General features: G+C 42.3%; 1 protein-coding gene across 2 annotated transcripts in view; it reads right to left on the bottom strand.

Moving 5' to 3' along the window:
- Positions 1–21,629, bottom strand: part of OTOP2 (otopetrin 2) — a 163,122-nt gene that overhangs the window by 66,031 nt on the left and 75,462 nt on the right. Inside the window, exon 2 of one of the 2 annotated variants that reach the window (XM_082272392.1) lies at positions 1,398–1,855. In XM_082272392.1, the coding sequence (XP_082128518.1) occupies positions 1,398–1,839 (442 nt within the window). In that variant the 5' untranslated portion in view covers positions 1,840–1,855. The remainder of the gene's footprint in view (positions 1–1,397; positions 1,856–21,629) is intronic. The other variant, XM_082272393.1, reaches the window with a different exon arrangement.

The following is a 21,629-nucleotide window of genomic DNA, read 5'->3' as shown; positions in this document are numbered from 1 at the left end:
ATGGAGTAGGAACACAGATTTCTGCTTTTCCCCAGTCAAAGCATCCCCCCGACACAGTCAGCAAGCACTCCCATGGAATACTTTTAACCCTTTGATCACCCCAGATGTTAACCCCTTCTCTGCCTTTGTCATTAGTACAGTGACAGTGCATTTTTTTAGCGGATCTCTGCCATTACTAGTAAAAAAAAAATATATTTCTTAAATCTATCCCATAGTTTGTAGACGCTATAACTTTTGTGCAAACCAATCAATATACACATATTGGGATTTTTACCAAAAAAATATGTAGCAGAATACAAATTGGCCTCAACTGATGAAGAAATTTGATTTCTTTAATTTTTTTTATCAGATATGTTTAAGGCTACATTCACACCTGAGCGTAGCGTTTTTGCACGTTTTTATCGCGATTTTTTACCGCGATTTTTACCGCGATTTACAGGCGTTTTTACAGGCGTTTTTTGTGCAGGCGTTTTTAGATTGAATAGAAACCAATGGAAAACGCCTGTAATCTGCCCAAAAAGAAGCTCATGTACTTTTTTGAGCGTTGGGCGTTTTGCTTACAGCGTCAAAACGCTCAGATGTGAACAGGGGCCATTTAAATGAATAGGATTTGTCTTGTTGGGCGTTTTGAGAGCTGATCCTAGAGCAGAAAAACTCCCCAAAAACGCCCCAAAACGCCTACATGTGAACGGAGCCTTATAGCAGAAAGTAGAAAATAATGTTTTGGTTTGTTTTTCAAAATTGACTGTGTTTTTTTGTTTATAGCGCAAAAAATAACCACAGAGGTGATCAAATAGCACCAAAAGAAAGTGCTATTTGTGGGGGAAAAAAGAACATTTTATTTGGGTAATATGTCGCATGACCATGCAATTAATTGTCAGTTAAAGTAACGCAGTGCCGTATTGCAAAAAATGGCGTGGTCTAGAACTGGGGTAATCTGGAGCTGAAGTGTTTAATAAAAGACCAAAATATTGGAAATATATATATATTATTATTATTATTATTATATTATTATATAATATAATATGGAAAAAATATTTTAAGCAACAGACAGCATGGATTCTTGAAAGACACTTGCTCTTAAAACCCCCCCCAAAAAATTGACCAATGTTCTTAGCAACATAATCAAGATTAATGTAAGCATATTATACATATGTAGAAATGCATGCATCTGTAATTGAACGTCTAGTTTACACTATAAAAGTGATAATAAATAAATGTTATATTCCTATTGGTAACGATTGTATTAGTAGTAGTGGTGTTATAAGTTAGAATAGAAGTAGGTGTATGAGAGGGGGATATAGATGTAGTAGGGGAGAAAGAAGGAGAAATAGCAGCAGAAGAGGCAGTAGACATATAATCATTTCTGCTTATTTTAATTTTTGTAGCCTGTTTACCTCTCAACCACACAGGTCCTGCATGGGAATCTTTATAGAGAACTGCATTTTTTCGGCATGAGAAGTAAAATTGGAATATCATCCAGAAAGTGGAGAGCAGCATTAGTATAACAAGGAACGCAAGGACTTCTGTGTCCTGCACTATGACCTCTTCTAAGGAACCACTGCTAACAAGAACACAGGCTACCAGACCAACGTTAATGGCCAGCAGGGCAGATAACAAGCGACCCCCTTTCTTCCATACTTGGTTGTGAACTGCTGGGCTGTCTGGCACCTGGTCTAGAACAGGCATTTCCACCTGGACCCCTGAAGAGGCCAAAGCCATGGCATCTGTGTTAGAAACGTGAACTGCATCTTCTTGTACTGCATGGGGGACTTTGCTTTCTTGTTTGACATCCTGTGGTACTTCCAGTTCTTCTTGGGCTGCTTTTGTGCTGCCCATCTTTCACTTACTGGTCCTGGAAAAGACGAAAGGAAAAAATTTAACCTACATCCTAGTCATATATTTAGTGGATTGGCCAATGAGGCTCAGATTCCATATGCAAGTCATTAACTATGGAAATGTAAAGAAGTGGATTGGCCAATGAGGCTCAGATTCCATATGCAAGTCATTAACTATGGAAATGTAAAGAGATTTATGGTTCGTTAATTCCATCTTAATGGTCACTTTCTCTTATTGACCTTACAGCACCTTACGTACTAAATCTCTACTGGCACCATTCCATTGCAAAAAAGGAAAGAAAGCAAGGAGTTAACACAGTGGAAACAGCTGTAGCCATTTTAATTAACAGAAGACCAGTCATCTCATTTAAATGCAAATAAGTTTGATAAATCTCCTGCAGAATTCTGAAAGGTCACAGGTCATCACGTTCCGTTCTATGCAACTCTAGAATGTCAGTGCAGCATTTTTAGCATAATGTCAATGACATTTAAACACCTCTGGCCTTTGATTGATCATTTTATGATCATAGGGATGTGAAAAAAACATTAGGATAGCCTTGTTGTATTAGATACTTGTCAACACCAATTCCCCCTTGTCTCATATACTGTTTTATATATTTAACTTTATAGCTGGTAGAAGAAACCTTAATCCTGAGATTAATAAAAAGGATTGCAGTTTTTATTTATCCAGAAAGGTCAGTACAGATTATTCTATACATGGTGTTAGAATAATGCAAAGCACTTATAACATTTCAGCTAGCTTTTTTTTTTTTTAAAGGAAAGGTCTGCACTGGCAGTCTGTATTTCTCCAAAGAAGAGTTCCTTTTAAGTAAGAAAACAAAATGGATTTTTGACTTACTTGTACAATAAGTCCCCTACTTAGGAACAAGTCCCGTTCCGGGAACTCGCTCGTAAATCCAACAAAGATCAGTACATGCAGACAAAGGCTGCGAGCGCTGATCAGTGTGTTCTGGAGTCCCCTTGTGAGAACACAAAAGCACAGCTGGGGAGATCGTTGCACCAACAATGCTTGTGTTGATACGGCGATCTGTCTGTTTTTTTGTTTTTTCGTTTAGCCTGCTGGATTGAATGAAAAAAGTGTGCAAACACATTTTCTTATCTTTAAAAGTTTGCAACTTTTTGGTTCGTATGTAGGGGACTTACTGTAAAGCCCATTTCTTGGAGTACATCACGAGACACAGAGCAGCTTTATTAACCACTTGCCCACTGGGCACTCAAAGCCCCTTCCTAACCAGGCCAATTTTCAGCTTTCATTGCTCTCACACTTTGAATAACAATTACTCAGTTATGCATCACTGTACCCCCAGCCTTTTTCAACCAGGATACCTAGGCACCCTGGGGTGCATTGAGGCTTCTTCAGGGATGCCTTGGCAAAATGCCTAAAAATTGATCAACAAATTTTATACAAGCCAGCAGGTGGACGAAGCCTGCCTTTTAGATACACAAAGCCACGGGTTTTTATTGTGCACCATTACGACTTTCTAGACACTGGCATCCTAACAACCTATGAGGTCATCTTTTGAAAGGAGGATGTCAATTGCCTCCACGGCATCCTTGTTTGACCCTCCTCTGTCTCCCTCCCTCAGCACTGGAGTGACATTAGCTGATTGATGGAGAGAAATTGAGAGAGAAGATAAACATTGGAATACTAGTCAGTACCATTGTGCAAAAGTGTATTTTCTTTGGAAGAAAAAAAGAACCTCTAACGTTGGGTCTCTTAGGTGTGTGGATGTTGCTGCATTATGTAAAGCTATTACAATCGTTTTTTACATTTTAGAATGGGGTGCCTGGAGACTGTCTATAATTTAAAAGGGTGCCTTGACTGAAAAAAGGTTGGGAAACACTGCTGTACCCATATGAAATTTGTGTCCGTTTTTCACACAATTAGAGCTTTCTTTTGGTGGTATTTAATCATCATGGGGTTTAAGCATTTTTGTAAAAAAAAAATGCATTTTTCTTTGTTTTTGGTATAAAATTTAGCAAATTAGTAATTTTTCTTCATAAATTTTGGCCAAAGGTTATACTGCTACATTTCTTTGGTACAAAATAACCCAAATCAGTGTATATGATTTGGCCTTTGTGAAGGTTAAATAGTCTGCAAGCTATGGTGCCAATCATTGAAAATTGATCACCTGGACAGTACAAATACCCCACCAAATGACCCCTTTTTGGAAAGTAGACATTCTAAGGTATTTAGTAAGAGGCATTGTGAGTTTTTTGAAATGGTAAATTTTTCCCACAACTCTTTGCAAAATAAATATTTTTTTTCCACAGAATTGTCATATTAACAGGTTATTCCTCTCACATGGCATATGCATACTTGCAACTACACCCCAAAACACATTCTGCTACTCCTCCTTAGTATGGCGATATCACATGAGTGAGACTTTTTCACAGCTTGGCCACATACAGAGGCGCGAGCAAGGGAGTACGTCAATAGACGCCCTCCCAGAACGCGGTCTTCAAGTGGGTAATCCTTACTAACAGGGTTTTGGACCACCTGCAGTTGATCAGACACTGGAAAACAGACAGGAAGTCCCCTGTCAAATATACTGTAACCAGGTAAAGGCAGGTCCTCAGGTTTGGAGCAAGCTATATACCACAACACAGAGGGGAGGGATCTTTGTTTCTCAAAATGTACTCCAAGAAAAGTCATAAATACATTTTTCTTTATTGTACATCACAGGACACACACCAGCTTTATTAATCCTTACTAACAGGAATGTCTCAAAGTAATGCTCATAAGAGTAGAGCAACAAGGCAACCACTGATGGACCAAAAATGAACCTCATACAGGAGCCTGCAAAACACTGCAAACAAAATCAGTGTCCCCAGTGGCTCTAACATCCACCTGGTAAAATCTTGTAAAAGTGTGAACTGAAGACCAGGTTGCAGCCTTAGGCCCCTTTCACACGGGCTTTCCGATCAGCCTAGCTTCTCAGTTTTTCAGGTGGACCTGATTGCACGCTCCATACACCTCTATGGAGCAACGGATGTCAGCGGTGACATGTCCGCTGACACCCGCTGCTATCTGATCCAATCCTGTCCGTGAAATCCACACGGATGGTAACCCTATTTTCCATCTATCTGAAAGGTTCGGATTAGATGGGATCAAATAAAAACAGACAGGCGGTCTGTTTTCATCCGATCTCCCATAGAGGAGAGCGGGACTCTGACAGGTCCGTCTCAGCACAGTGAGCAGAGAGGGAAATGTCATCCGCCTGCTCAGCGGGGATTGGCGGATCGATCCCCCACTGTGAAAGAAGTCCACTGGGCGGAAAGCTCTTGTGAAAGGACCTTTACAGACCTGGGCCAATGAGGCTTGATGAAGGATAGTCCAGGAGGCACCTATACTCCTGGTAGAATGAGCAGCCACCAGAAAAGGCAGAGCCTTTCCTTTCAAACCATAAGCTTGAGAAATAGGCTAATTAATCCAATGGTAAATAATATACTTGGTAGTTGTGTGATCCTTTGGCCCTTCAGGAAAGATATATAGGAAGTCTGATTGCCTGACTGCGCTTGTTAATTTCAGATACATCCTAACTGCCTGAACCATATCCAAAGTGTGGAGAGCCTTGTCCCTCTGTGACTGGGGCCTAGAACAAAAAGAAGATGACACAAAGTCCTGGTTGAGGTGGGAGGCCAAATCTACCTAAGGCAAAAAAAAAACCCCAAGTCCTTACAAGAGACAGCTGACTGTTTCGATACCCTACACGCAAAAGTAATGTCACGCAAAAGTAATGTCAACCAAGAACAAAACCTTCCATGTCAAAAGACCTAAGGAATGGTCTTAAATACAGGCAGCACAGTGGCTAAGTGGTTAGCACTTCTGCCTACCAGCACTTGGGTCGTTGGTTTGGATACTGTCTAAATTGGCCCTCATATGTGTATGTATGAATGAGAGTTAGGGACCTTAGATTGTAAGCTCCTTGAGGGCAGGGACTGTTGTAAATGTACAATATATATGTGAAGAGTTGCGTTAATTGACAGCACTATATAAGTACCTGTAATTAAAAAAAAAAATAGGCTGAAATGGAGGTCTCTGTACAACACAATGAGCCAAATGGAGATCCCACATGGCTAAAAGCAATCCGACCAGAGGAACAATATGTATGACCCCTTGTACAAAGGCATGCGCCAAGGAATGAGAAGCAATCGACCTCTAAAGCTGAAATCTGACCCTTAATTTAACTTTAGGCCAGACGCATATCAAAATTCCTTTATTAAAAAGCCAAGATACACCCTACAACATATTTACGAGGGTGAAATTTCCTAGCCTCACACTAGGCCCCATAGGGCTTTCTGGCCTTCTGGTAAATCTTCCATGATATAGCCTTTCTGGCTCTCATAAGCATGAGAATAACCGTTTCAGAAAGCCATGCCAAATACCTTAAATATGTGTTGGAAGGTGGTGTGGATGACGGAAACACGTGGCATCAGCACAATTGTTTGTGCGATCAGAGCACTATTTGGAGGCGTATATTCACCAGTGGTGACACAAAGAACTTTTTATGCAGTGGATCAACATATTGACATTTATTTTTGTGTTTATACAACATTTAATGGTTTTCATTCTTAAAGATACACATGTTGGAGATACCTAGTGCCCATACACCAACAAGTTCTTTTGATCGTAAAGCTGTGCTTCATTTATAGGTTTAGTAGCAGGGGTATTACACATATTCACATTTTTTGTAGTCTGTGGCGCAGTGTCTTTATTTTATTTTACCAAACCCTTGGGAACATGCTACATGTTCTACCCTATTTTAGAGTGTAACATGTAACATGTTCCCAATGCTGCAGCCGCTGCCCGCTGCCTCCCCTCCCTGTGGCAGCAGTACAGGGAGAAGTTCCCTGTGCTAGCTGTCACTGTTTGAAAGCAGCGCAGCCATGCAGGGCTCCGCCCACATGGCCGTGTCATTCATACACACAGCTCTGTGTGCCTGAACGAACTACAAGCCCTGACATCCTTAGCAGGAGTCGGCTTGTAGTTCTCAATGAACTACCACAGCGCTGTGGTAGTTCATTGAGTCTTCCTGTCAGAGAGTATTGGCTTGCCCATATGGGATGTATGGGCAAGCCGATACACTGACAGTGTGCAGGACACCTGCATGGCATCAGCGATCTGCTGAATGCTGGTGCAATGCTTTACAGGCTCCTACTACAAAAAATAATAAATGTACATTTTTTTTTACCTGCAAAAAGATGTTTATTTATTTTTTGTAGAAAGGTGAACTTATCCTTTAAAAAAAGATGAAAGATTGGCCCTTGCAAAAGGAGGTCAGGGCGGTCTTGGAGAGACCAAGAAAAGTCCACCGTTATGTTCCACATGTCAGGAACACCATGTTCTCCTGGGTCAGGCTGGTGCAATCAGAATCACTGGTGTTCCCTCTACTTATATCCTGCACAGTAGACACAGAAGAAGCTGTAACTGAGGGAAGGCATAAATAAGGGAAAACTAACTTCATGGAGTCATCAGAGCATCCACCGAAAACACTTGCTCCTGGAGATGAAGGACCACTTATCCAGTGACAAAAAAAGCAAAGTGCGCAGACTAAATGTAGTGGGTATCGACATTTATTCAAAGAATACAATTAACAACTCACATGAAGTGAAATGAATTCTGCTTATCATGGTTCTCAAAAGGATTCTCAGCTGAGGAGGACCCCAAAGAAACTGTCACTGCGTCCACAGGATATGGTCAGGATAGCACCTGCAATAGCTAAGACAGACAGCAACAGGGTGCCTATCTAAGTTCAGCAAGGTGGAGAGGTAGACACAGCACCCAATAATTGGCAACGCACATTGTGTGGATGATCTCATGCATTACAGTTATAGCTAAGAGAAACAGCAATGGGGCATCAATCTAAGTGCAGCAAGGCGGACACAACACACAACAATTGGCAACTCACAGTGTGTCGATGATCTCATGCATTACAGTCATAGCTAAGGAAGACAGCAATGGGGCGCCAATCTAAGTGCAGCAAAGTGGAGAGGTGGACACAGCACGCAATAATTGGCAACTCACAGTGTGTGCATGAACTCATGCAATACAGTCATTGGTGCATCTGCAGTTGGGAGGAGGAGGCATCCAGAATCCCAAGATGGAGCTGCTGCTGCAATGGGTAGAGTGTAGTTTGTTTTCTATCACACGGAGCCGTGGACAGGCCAAAAGAACATCTGGTGAAGAGGAAAAATCAGGACATGTAGGTAGGCATTAGTACCTACCTACAGCCCAACCGATTGGGCTATATACTCAAATTCACTCCTCCTCCCCTCCTCCTTTTATTGATGTTTTTTTTATTTAATTATACAGGATCCGTGGCAACCATTTTCGATTTTAATCTAGGACTAACTAATGTTGTCCACTGCATATAGTATTTCTCTTTTGCAGTTATAAATAAAGGGTACGATGGACCTAGATCCTATTTTTACAGATATATCTATATCTCAACTAGATGTCTCGATATGTTCCTGGTTTTTGTCTCTCTTTCCCTCCCTCTCCCATTTTTCCCAAAGTGTGTACATATATTTTGGGGATCTCTCTTTACCCCCCTTTGGACTACACTGTGCATGACTCTCTCACTTCGTTCTCTCCCTTCCTCTCTTCCCCCTTTTCCCCCCTCCTCTTCCCCTTCCCTTCCCCTTTTTCCCCCCCTCCCTCCCCCCTCTCCCCCTCCTCCCCGTTTCTTTTGAACCTTTTATACTCCTATATATGTTCCTCTTGATACTGCTAAGTTATAATATGTATAAGGATGATGATAATTTATGATTATTTGATGTAAATATATTCCTCGACGAATATTATTATTATTATCACTATTTTCTAAAATGTATACTGACTGTATTACCATGTTCTAATTGATATATTGTCTACGTTTAGATTTGATATCATTGTATAACTCTATTGTGAATTAAAATTAGCTGGACCCTGATGAAGCATCTTCAGCGAAACGCATAGATCCAGCAATAGACTCATTTATGTATTGCCCGTTTGGGACAACTGTACTGTAATGATCATTGTGACTATGTATATGTTTGTAATACAAATATGATATGATTCCTTTGATATATATATATATATATATATAATACATTTTTGATATTTTTTTTACGTAATGACTCTTTACATAATTTAAGCTGTTTGACAGGCACATTTAAATCCCCATCTCCTAGATATGCCTTTTTCCCTTCCTTCTTGTCCAGTTCCCTTTTCCCACTTTTCCCTGGCATATCTGAACTCATTGTTCCTACTATTACCTTGTAGGGGAAAGTGCCATTGATATATATTTTTTGCTTGGCCATTTTCTCCCCACACAATTTCCACCATGTAGGTAGGCATTCTTTATGTCTACTGATACCAGGAAATCCCCTGGTTGGATAGAGGCTTCAACCGCACGCTGTGATTCCTTTTAAAACCTTTGTACCTAAAGAAACTAGTTGAGATATTTGAGATCCAATATGAGATGAACTCTGCCATTCAGTTTCAGAACGGTAAAAAAGTTTGAATAGAGCCCTCAAAACTTTTCGCCCTCTGGCACTGGAACAATCAATCCATAAATAAGAAGATGATTGAGAGCCTGCAAATGAAAATGTCTATTTTGCTAGCGATATCTAACCCACCTAACCATCAGGACAGAAGTCTTACTCCAACCTTAAGTCTCTGGCAGAATCCAATAGCCGCAACCGCTGGCTGCAAGGCAGCACCTACCAAGGCAAAAAGACGTCTTGAATAAGGTTTCCAGAGGTTTGTCAGAAGCATTCTTAAAAACCGAAACATTGTCCACCAGGCTATTGAGGTTTTAATTGAGATAAAATCTACCAAGGGTACACTACACTTCCTAATTAATTCCTTCTCCATAGGGTATTGTTGAGTGAATCTCTTTGGTGGAGCGAGTTCAGTATGGGTATACAATCTCCTTAACATTAGGATGTAAAGGAAATGACTGGAAATTTAAGGGGCAGGACTTTTTTGAGAAGAGGCCTCAGGAAGTGGAAACTTCAATTTAGTGCACACCACTTTCGTGAGAAAACCTAAAAAGACCCTCTGAGTCTGAGATAAACTCAGGCCCTCGGGTTCTTTAGGCACAGAGTCCTCAGAGAAGGAATCTTCTGCCTTCCCCTTCTCAGGCACACAGTCATCTGCTTTTACATCATCCTACACCAGGTCCTCTCCTATAAACGTTGTTCCTCATGACCAGACAGAGGCATTTGAAAATGTCCTCCTTGCAGTCATGCCTCCTCATCACAGTCTTCCTTGCAATCACGCCTCCCCATCACAGTCCTCCTTGCAGTCATGGCCTCCATCACAATCCTCCTTCCAGTCATGCCCTCCATCACAGTCTTCTTGCAGTCATGGCCCCCATCACAGTCCTCCTTGCAGTCATGGCCCTCCATCACAGTCCTCCTTGCAGTCATGGCCCTCCATCACAGTCCTCCTTGCAGTCACACCTCCCCTATCACAGTCCTCCTTGCAGTCATGCCCCCCCCATCACAGTCCTCCTTGCAGTCATGGCCCCCCATCACAATCCTCCTTGCAGTCATGGCCCCCCATCACAATCCTCCCTGCATTCATGCCCTTCATTACAGTCCTCCTTGCAGTCATGCCCACCCATCACAGTCCACCTTGCAGTCATGCCCCTCATCACAGTCCCCCTTGCAGTCATGCCCCCATCACAGTCCACCTTGCAGTTATGCCCCCATCAGAGTCCTCCTTGCAGTTATGCCCCCATCACAGTCCTCCTTGCAGTCATTCCCCCCATCACAGTCCTCCTTGCAGTTATGGCCCCCATCACAGTCCCCCTTGCAGTCATGCCCTCCATCACAGTCCCCCTTGCAGTCATGCCCCTCATCACAGTCCCCCTTGCAGTCATGCCCCCATCACAGTCTATATTGCAGTTATGCCCCCCATCAGAGTCCTCCTTGCAGTTATGCCCCCATCACAGCCCTCCTTGCAGTCATGCCCCCCCATCACAGTCCTCCTTGCAGTTATGGCCCCCATCACAGTCCCCCTTGCAGTCATGCACTCCATCACAGTCCCCCTTGCAGTCATGCCCCTCATCACAGTCCCCCTTGCAGTCATGCCCCCATCACAGTCTATATTGCAGTTATGCCCCCCATCAGAGTCCTCCTTGCAGTTATGCCCCCATCACAGCCCTCCTTGCAGTCATGCCCCCCCATCACAGTCCTCCTTGCAGTTATGGCCCCCATCACAGTCCCCCTTGCAGTCATGCACTCCATCACAGTCCCCCTTGCAGTCATGCCCTCCAACACAGTCCCCCTTGCAGTCATGCCCCTCATCACAGTCCCCCTTGCAGTCATGCCCCCATCACAGTCCACATTGCAGTTATGCCCCCCATCAGAGTCGTCCTTGCAGTTATGCCCCCATCACAGTCATCCTTGCAGTCATGCCCCCCCTCACAATCCTCCTTGCAGTCATGCCCCCCATCACAGTCTTCCTTGCAGTCATGCCCCACATCATCCTTGCAGTCATGCTGCCCATCACAATCCTCTTTGCAGTCACACCTCCCCCATCACAGTCCTCCTTGCAGTCATGCTCCCCATCGCAGTCCTCCTTGCAGTCATGGCTCCCCATCATAGTCCTCCTTGCAGTCATGGCCCCCATCACAGTCCTCCTTGCAGTCATGGCCCCCATCACAGTCGTCCATGCAGTCATGGCCCTCCATCACAGTCCTCCTTGCAGTCATGCCCCCCATCACAGTCCTCCTTGCAGTCATGTCCCCCCCCATCACAGTTCTCCCTACAATCATGGCCCCCATCACAGTCCTCACCTGCTGAGCAATGGTGGCCCAGTTAACAACAGGGGTTGGTGACCCCTTTCTTTGTCTGTTGTTCCCCCCATCCCCTCTAAAACACTTACCATTGGCTCCTTCTTCTGTCAGTCAAAGCCTTTGAGGGGGGATGGAGCGGAGCCACGATGTAACATGTGTAACATGGACACAAGTGCCCCCATAGCAGGTGGCCTTCTGTTGGGGCACTCGAAAAGATGAAGCCAGGAGCACCAATGGGGAGCCCAGAAGAAGACGATTGGGGCCAAGTTAAATGTTTGTTATTAAAAAAGAAAAAAAAAACCTTTACAATCACTTTAATATCTAGTAATTATTTGCCATTGTGTGTGCAAATTCATGTGGATGGAAACTGGTTGAAATTGACTGAAAGTTGGCAGCTGTATGGCCCTCGTTCTGTGGGTACCATCTTGTAGGACACAGCTGAGAAGCTAAACACTTTGAGGTCAACTTTGACACAACTTTACACTGCCACTTTATATTATAAAAATTCATATGCAATAAAGTGCTACTTCAGAAAAAATGTGCAATCAACATCATGAATATAAAAAAAAAAACATGCATCCAAAAAACAATGTGCTCAAAAAAAAAAAAAAAAAAAAAGTCCAAAAGTTTCACTAGAAAAAAAAGTCCCAAAACCACTAATAATGTAGTCCTAGCTGTGAATCCACTCTTTAAAAAACCTTGCTTTTCTAACGTGCATTCAACACTTGCAAAGTGCAAAGTGCAATCCTCCACCGTTATCACTAGGTCAACTCACCAAAAATGAATGCTGGTCAGATTACAAACCAGCTATTGCCCTTTCTGCCATCAACTCAGACAAACTTTTTTTATTATTTTCAATCTAAGTGCCTATTACTGACTCTGTCCATTCATACTATTACTTCAGTTTATGAACAAAAAAACCTCTGTCTCTGTTCATTCATCTTCAGTGCAGCTGGGGTTGCAGTAGAAGGGACCGGGGAATCTCTGTCCTCATTTTATTTTTTTGTCTCAAAGGGGAGATGTAAGGGGTCTATTTAGACCCCTTCTAGCTCACCAAAACCCCCAAACAGGCTTTATTGTAAAAAAAATATTAACAAAATAAAAAAACAACTGACAGCGTCTACTCTCCACCACCCCCTAAATAAAAAAATAAATAAAAATAAATAATACAGGGAAAGTTAACCATCACATGACATCACTTCTGCAGTCGGCTGTAGTCGGCGGACAAAATTCTTGTGCAGTCTTTTGCACTTTTCAACAGACACGACAGCCCGGGGACAAAAGACGGCCGATCGTTCGGCCGACGATCTGCACGTGTGTACGAGGCATAAACCAGTGATAATCAGTGATAGGTGTTTCCATTGATATAAAGTAAACTTGAAACACAAAAAGTCCAAAATAGTCAAGAGGTCTAGTCTATGGGTTCCATAAAAGGTTCACAGCAATTTCCAGTGTCTGCTACCTCCCAAACTATGCGCTTACCTCCATTACTGACCTTCCACAGGTCAATATGTGCCTTCCCACTTAAGGGGCTAAAGAAACCTAAAGAAAGTGTGCTCTTAGTGTGTGGTATTATACAAAGCACATTATCAGTGTGTTTTACTATGCAGTACCAGTGGGGAGCGCTGTACCACACATCTAACTTTTATCACTGCTTACAGCCAATTAGAACACTAGCAGGTATTCAGCCGCAGACCCATACACATATATTTACTGTAGGTTTTCTCTTTATCTTATATCTCTCTTTGGTTCAATTTATACATTTCTTTTACACAATCCAATTGTGTGCACATAGTAGCGCAGGGGATTAGGCACTTTTTCCGAACTAAAAAAAACTACTGACGCCATCCACTGCTCTACTGATACCGCCCACTGCCCTACTGACACTGTCCACTACTCCCACAAAATCATTGCGAAAAAAATAATACAAAAACAAATTGTAAAAAAAAAATTTTTAAATAAAATAATAAAATATAAAATAATAAAAGTAATACATTTTTGGCACTCTCCATTGCTTTGCTGACACTGTCTGCTGCCTTAAGTGCAAATTCCCGTACCTGTACGTGGTTCCTTTCTTCCGCTCTGGGGCGCGCATGGACTAGCCACGGTAGCCCCGCTCCTGCTGTGATTGGACACAGCAAGAGCCAATAAAGCCGGTCTGGTGGACCCGATGTCTGCTGGAAACCATTCGGAGAGTTTGCCTACGTAAACAAGGCAGATCACCATTCTGCTAGTAAGAAACACAGAGATCTTGTGTTTCTGCTAAATAGGAACATGGATCTCTGTCTTTCTTCAGTTAAGGCATCCTCCACCCAGTAAGAAAGCATTCCCAGGGAACACAGTTAACCCTTTGATCGCCCCTGATGTGAACTCCTTCCCTGCCAGTGTCAATAGTACAGTGACAGCGCATTTTTTTAGCACTGATCACTGTATTGGTGTCACTGGTCCCAAAAAAGTGTCACCTCGTGTCAGATTTGTCTGCTGCAATGTCGCAGTGCCGCTAAAAAACACTGATCGCCGGCATTACTAGTAAAGACAATAAAAAGTCCATAAATCTGTCCTATAGTTTGTAGATGTTATATCTTTTTGCACAAACCAATTGTTATACGCTTATTGGGATTTTCTTTTACCAAAAACAGGTGGAATACATATTGAAATCTGTAAAGAAAAGCGCACGCAACCTCAGGCAATAACGCTTTAATAAAGGACAATAACACAGTACATTGGAATTGCACTCACACTTTTCCTTTAAGACAATCGCTTTACAGCATTCCAACAGGAGCTACTCACTCCTCCCGTCCCTCCAGATGGTGACTCTGCGGTCTCCTCATCCACGGCTGCCGCCGCTGTATCCCCGCTCTCCTTCACTTCCTGAGCCACAAGTTGTACGGAGCTGCGAGGTGGGGGATTCAAGACACGGGTGCACTGCCTCTGCTGTTACTACGGACAACGCGTTTTGGAGGCGAAGCCTCCTTCCTCAGGTCCCACCTTGCTTCCTGCTAACGCCCCTCCCTATATACCCGGGATACCATCGGCCCTAATTATTTGGTTGTGTATTCTTAAAGGGGCCAGTAACCAATAATCCTTATCCACCTTGGCTGGGACGGGAGAAGCAAGGGGCTATCCACTTTTAAAAACATATATTAAAAATACAGTTTAAAATACAATTTAAAATACAATTTAAAACAGTACAATACCAGCGCAGATATTAACCAGAGCTGTTATAGATATATGTTTGGATATCACATTCCCTACATAGCAATGGTTGTCTCCTGCTAAAAATACATAAATGTATCCTAAAAGTATATATGTATATAAGACTCTAAGCTACATCAGCATTTATAGCAGGATAGTAGTACAAAATAGGGAGGATTATATTGGGGAAGCGGTAAGACTATTGTCGGACCATAACACCTATGAGGTTCTGAGCCAGGATCCCCTCCCTCAGTATAAGATAGAACTACAGGAGCTTATTAATAAGGCCTTTAACAGTAAAATCATCAATAAATCTGAGAAACTGTTTTTTCTAAATAATTATTTTAAAACCCTGTACTTCTATCATACCCCAAAGATACACAAAAATCCAGTTTGTCCTCCTGGTAGGCCAATTGTAGCGGCCATGGAGAGTATTAGCAGCAGACTCTCCCAATATGTGGATCTCCATCTACAGCCGATAGTTACATCACTCCCGGCATACATTAGGGATTCCACACAGGTGCTGGAGAAACTACAGAATTATAGGTGGGAACCCAACTATCTGTGGCTATCCCTGGATGTGTGCTCCCTGTATACTTCAATACCCCATGAGGGTGGACTACAGGCCGTAGAACACTTCCTGTCGGGTGCGGAGTACCTCAATCCGGACCAGTCAGTATTTATCAGTGCTTGCACGCAGTTTGCACTGGAAAGGAACTATTTTGAGTTCCAGGAAAAACACTATAGACAGATTTCAGGCACTGCGATGGGCGCACATTTTGCACCATGCTATGCAAACTTATTCATGGGGTTTTGGGAAAAATTCCATATCTGGATGCAGAACCCGTTTGCACAGCACTTGGTGTACTATGGGCGTTACATTGATGATGTAATAGTAATATGGGATGGTACAGCTGACAGGGCAGTAGAATTTGTGAACTACTGTAACATCAATCCATATGGCATTAGGTTTACGCATGTACTAGATGCGAAGTCCCTTGTATTTTTGGATCTAGAATTGACCTGGAATGAAGAAGGGGCTATCACCTCCAAAACGCACTTTAAGGAAACAGCAGGTAACTCTTATTTACATTGGAAGAGCTGCCATTTGTCCAAATGGAAAGAAAACATACCCTACAGTCAATTCTGTAGGCTGCGTAGAAATTGCACAGATACTGAGCAATATCTGTTGCAAGCTAAAATTTTAGAGAAAAAATTTTTGGAGAAAGGGTATGCTGTGCAGCATATACAAAAAGCCAGAGATCGCTATATAGAAGGCTGTAGTAGCAAGGCAGCAAGGCAGCTGTGGAGAACGGTGCTCCCTGAGAGGTTATGTTTATTACAAAATTCAATGACCAACATTGGGCCATTAAGAGAGCTTTGCAGAAACATTGGCCTATTCTGCAGCAGGATGCAGCCCTAGGTAGAGTGCTCCCTAAAAAACCCAAAGTGGTGTTTAGGCGGGCTAGCAATGTAAAGAGTCTGGTTGCTCCAAGCAAAATAAAAAGTATGAAATACCATAATAGAGCATCCACTATCCCAGTTCTCTTTAATATGGTAGGCTCCTACAAATGCAAGCAGAGCAGATGTAAAGCTTGTGTATTTATGCAACATGGCAAAAGTAGCTTTACATCAGTTGCAGGGCGCTCCTATAATATCAAACAATTCATTAGCTGTGGTACACAGTTTGTGGTCTATGGCTTGAGGTGCCCATGTGGCTTAATTTATGTTGGCAGGACAGTTAGAGCAATGCGCACCAGGTTTGGCGAACATCGCCGGTTTATTGAGCAGAAAAAAGACAAGCACAGCGTGCCAAGACACTTCTGTAAAGCGCATGGTGGGGATACTGCAGGCCTGGAACTATTTGGGATTGAAGCCATATCTATGACTCTCCCAGAAGGTGAAAGGTTTTCGATCCTGTGCAGGCAAGAAACATTCTGGATCTTTACGCTTGGGTCCATGTCGCCGGGTGGGCTCAATGAGGAGCTGGAAGTCAACACGATCATTTGACATATCAGCACGGAGGTGTGGGCATGGTAGAGTGGGTTCTAGCACATGCACATACACATGGTTACTAAGGGTAGGGAACATAGTCCCTGCCCGGCCATGTGTCTGTGAAGTGTGCACGGAGGCATACGCACATTCGTGTCCACACAACAATATCTGAGCAGCTGAGTATGAGAGTAGGTGTATATGTACAGATATATATTTGGGGATACTTAGGGTGTCACCACCGATGGTTATGTAAATGTATTTCTCATGTGTGTGTATATATATATATGAGAAATACAAACAACTGCCGTATAGTATATTTGGTTGGCCTATATGGAGTAGTATCCTCATATACTAATCGATATTTGCATATGTGCCATATGGAATTGAATCTTATCTTATTGAATTTTAATGAGACTAGTATTTTTAATTATATATTTATTATGTGTATTATCCTGACTTATGAAATTATTCTGGTAGATGGATGAGAGATAATGTGGAATTAATATGATCTGTCGACTATTGGTATTAGGAAATGCTGATGTAGCTTAGAGTGTTATATACATATATACTTTTAGGATACATTTATGTATTTTTAGCAGGAGACAACCATTGCTATGTAGGGAATGTGATATCCAAACATGTATCTATAACAGCTCTGGTTAATATCTGCGCTGGTATTGTACTGTTTTAAATTGTATTTTAAACTGTATTTTTAATATATGTTTTTAAAAGTGGATAGTCCCTTGCTTCTCCTGTCCCAGCCGAGGTGGATAAGGATTATTGGTTACTGGCCCCTTTAAGAATACACAATCAAATAATTAGGGCCGATGGTATCCCGGGTATATAGGGAGGGGCGTTAGCAGGAAGCAAGGTGGGACCTGAAGAAGGAGGCTCCGCCTCCAAAACGCGTTGTCCGTAGTAACAGCAGAGGCAGTGCACCCGTGTCTTGAATCCCCCACCTCGCAGCTCCGTACAACTTGTGGCTCCGGCTTTGGCTGAGGCCCTCCTGAGGCGCCGTAGATCACGTCGGTATAGTGTGCAGGCGCACTAGAACCGGCATCCGGTGACCAGGCAACACAGGAAGTGAAGGAGAGCGGGGATACAGCGGCGGCAGCCGTGGATGAGGAGACCGCAGAGTCACCATCTGGAGGGACGGGAGGAGCGAGTAGCTCCTGTTGGAATGCTGTAAAGCGATTGTCTTAAAGGAAAAGTGTGAGTGCAATTCCAATGTACTGTGTTATTGTCCTTTATTAAAGCGTTATTGCCTGAGGTTGCGTGCGCTTTTCTTTACAGATTTGAATTGTTTTGATCCGCCCCCCCCCCCCAGTGGAGTGAGAGAGGAGCAGCAGCAACTGGGACATTTCAGCTAAAAAACATACAAACAAAGGAGGTGAACACATGGACAGCGCCATGTGCTGGTGAAGTACTCCTCTTTGTACTTGTTGTATATCAGCATGTGCAGGATCTGTCCTTTTTGATTGGAATACATATTGGCCTAAATTGATAAAGAAATGTTTTTTTTACATTTTTTTATTGGATGTGTTTTATAGCAGAAAGTAAAACATATTGTTTTTTTTTTTTCAAAATCGTCGCTCTTTTATTTGTTTATAGCGCGGAAAATAAAAATTGCAGAGGTGATGAAATACCACCAAAAGAAGGCCCTATTTGGGGGAAAAAAAAGGATATACATTTCATTTGGGTACATCATCGCACAATCGCGCAATTGTCAGTTAAAGCAATGCAGTATCGCAAAAAATCGCCTGGTCAGGAAGTGGGTAAAACTATATGGAGCTTAAGTGGTTAATCACACTTTCTTTAAGCCATGACCAATATTTAGCACAATTTGCCATGGTGCCTAGGGCCCACTTTTGATCTTGCACAGGGGCCCACTGATTTCATGATAAACCCCTGAGTCCATGGAGAATCCTGTGAGAATGGATCAACAAATGGGTGTTTGGTTGAGTGAACCTCCAGCTGCAGTATGAAGTGAAACATTTAGCCACTGTCTGACAACTTCCAGCTCAGGGCTTGTTCTTAGGGAGATGGTACCCACCAGCATCCTAACAACCAGTCCTAACAACACTGGGTGCCATTTGGGGTCATGCACCTGCATCCACACGGATGCCATATTGTGGCTACGCCCATGCAGGACTGCGTCCCAATTGACCTCAATGGGACTTCCTGCACAGGAATGCATGAACAACTGTACTTCCCTATGCAGGTACACACATTCCTCCACAGGAATTAATCCCTCAAAGGAAAAAGACAGGGACCTGTGTGGATCCACGAGGTATATACAGACGTGTTACATGTACATATTGCCAATTAGCAGGGCAAAATAGTCAAACTACCCAATGGGGAGAACCTTGAGATAAACCACTTTATAAACTGTAAAACAATCCTTATAGTCTACCTGCTCAACTATGGTTGTGGGGGATATTACGTGGGAAAAACCAAACGTAATTTTGGAAATGTATAAGAGACCATGTAACAGAGATACATGGGGGAGTCACTGGAGAACCGATACCCAGACACTTTGCTGAACACCATGATTAGAAAACAAATTCTCTTCTATTTCAAGCACTAGCAAGGGTTCCGCTTCCAGAAAGTGGAGGGGACTTTGATAAAAAAAAAAAAAAAAATCCTACAAATAGAGGCCAAATGGGTTCATAAATTGCGATTAGCTTTGCACCATTTCTATAGATAGAGAACATTTGATTAATTTAATGAAATTACTTTATGAAAACTATATGGTTTGGATTATGTATATAAGAATCAGTTATTTCTCTTTGTTATGCTATCTTTGATTGATATTTTGTAAATTAATTGCGGCAATCAAGATTGGGTGAGGATAGAATATGTGTCAGTATTTGTATTATTTTTTATTGCATGCCAGTATTTCCCATTGCATTCAAGTAAATTAATAAACGTACAGTATTTATAACAATAATTCATATATACCAAAAGAAATACAGATTGAAATTGAATACTGTACTATATGTAACCAAAATGGCATTTCAACCTTTCTACAGTTGGTGATTTTTGCCTGGCCCGTGTCTCCCCAGTGAATTATGGGACAGGGGATAGTGTTCCATAGTGCCCCTGATGATGGTTCTCAACCGCCCACATCCCATAACCAAGAATTTGAAATGCACACGTTAAACCGGAATTGATGCAACTAGGGCTCGCGTCACTTCTTCGGCGCATTCCTGCCCTGTGGAATGCATATCATCTATGATGATGATGTGGCCCAAGGACCATGATACGTCTGCGGCCACACTGGAGATCAACCTCCTTCCCCTGGTCAAACCGTCTTCTCCCATTTAGGAGAGGGTTAGGAGATACATCACCGTGGCCCCTTTTACACCTATGGAAAACTAGGAGGTGGAACCCACGAGTGAGGAGCATTTCCTAAATGCTCACTCACCTGTTAATGTCATGTTAGCTGAGCAGATGTGACATTTCAGGTCTTATGCTCGGACGGAGGCGTCGGCGGTGGCGGTGGCGGCCTCAGGGAAGTCTCTCCTTTCCCCTAATTGAATCAACCACACATAAAATTGACACCATCTGGCATGAGTATGCAGCCTGTCAGCAGTGTTGGAGCATATACCACAGAGGACCCATGATATACCATACGATACAAAAGTAAAACTACTTTCAATAGATAGATATTTCTGCATGCTTCCTCTATTGAAAATCTATTGTAAGAGTAAGCTAAAATTTAATTTATAAATATGTTATCCTAAAAGGAAGCTTCTCACAGTGCTATAATCTATTTGATCTCCATTTAGAAAAGTTGGTGAAGCCCTGAAACATATACAAACTATGCCTTCCCAGTCCATGTTTCTCACCACCTTTTGGACACCTTACTAAAAAGTCTCTAGGATGTGGATTTTGTAGGTAAGAGATTCTGTTTCACCTAAACTCCATCTCCCCCCCCCCCTCTCCCTTTTCCTTTTCCTTTTTCCCTTCCTTCCCCTTGCTTTCCTTCTTAAATTATAATATTACAGTAAGTAATTTTAACATCTATATCTATGGTATCATCCATGCTTGTACGTGGGTGTTTCTTTTTGGGATTTTGGAGACATTCCCCAAGGGCTCCCCAAGCTATTGATAACCAACTCTAATGGTATATCATACAGATGACCTTTCTTACTCTAAATAGAAAAATATAAAATGAATTACATTATAAAATACCATTCACCCTTTTACATGGAATGTTACAATGAATATAACGAATATACTTTTTGTAACAGAATCATTATGCTATATAAGCATGATGATTATATCTATAACGCTCCTGCGTTTTTATATGGTGTGGATTTTCAGCTGCATAAATAGTTCCACGTCAGCAGTCATGTAAGAGATATGCTGAAACACCATTCCCAACCTCAATGACTCATCATGTGTGGAAGGTCTTATTTCAGCCAGTAAATACACACAATTAGCAAGCTGGTTCTTAGAGTGACTTTATACATGTGGTAACACAATGATGAAGGTTGAGTGGAGGTGGTAGGTGATAGACACTTGAAGGTGAGACAGTAGCAGATGGATGCAGGAAGGTTTAGCAATGTTGTATGATAGCAGATGATAGAATAGCAGGTGGACATACAAAAGAGATCAACCCAGTGCAGAAAAGTAGCAGTAGTCTCAAGAGCTAGCAATCTAGTTTATGCAGATGTGATAAACAGCCTCTACTATGCAGAGCTAGATAGTGTAAGCTTAGTATAAGTTTATAGAGAATTCCCCTGTGGGGTACTTAGCACTATTAGCGATACAGCCGAAGGGT

This window comes from Pelophylax lessonae (genome assembly GCF_965119305.1).
Source record: "Pelophylax lessonae genome assembly, chromosome: 11".
Lineage (NCBI taxonomy): Eukaryota > Metazoa > Chordata > Amphibia > Anura > Ranidae > Pelophylax > Pelophylax lessonae.
Note: the sequence above shows the minus strand (reverse complement) of the source record. Positions and strands in the feature narration are given on the sequence as shown.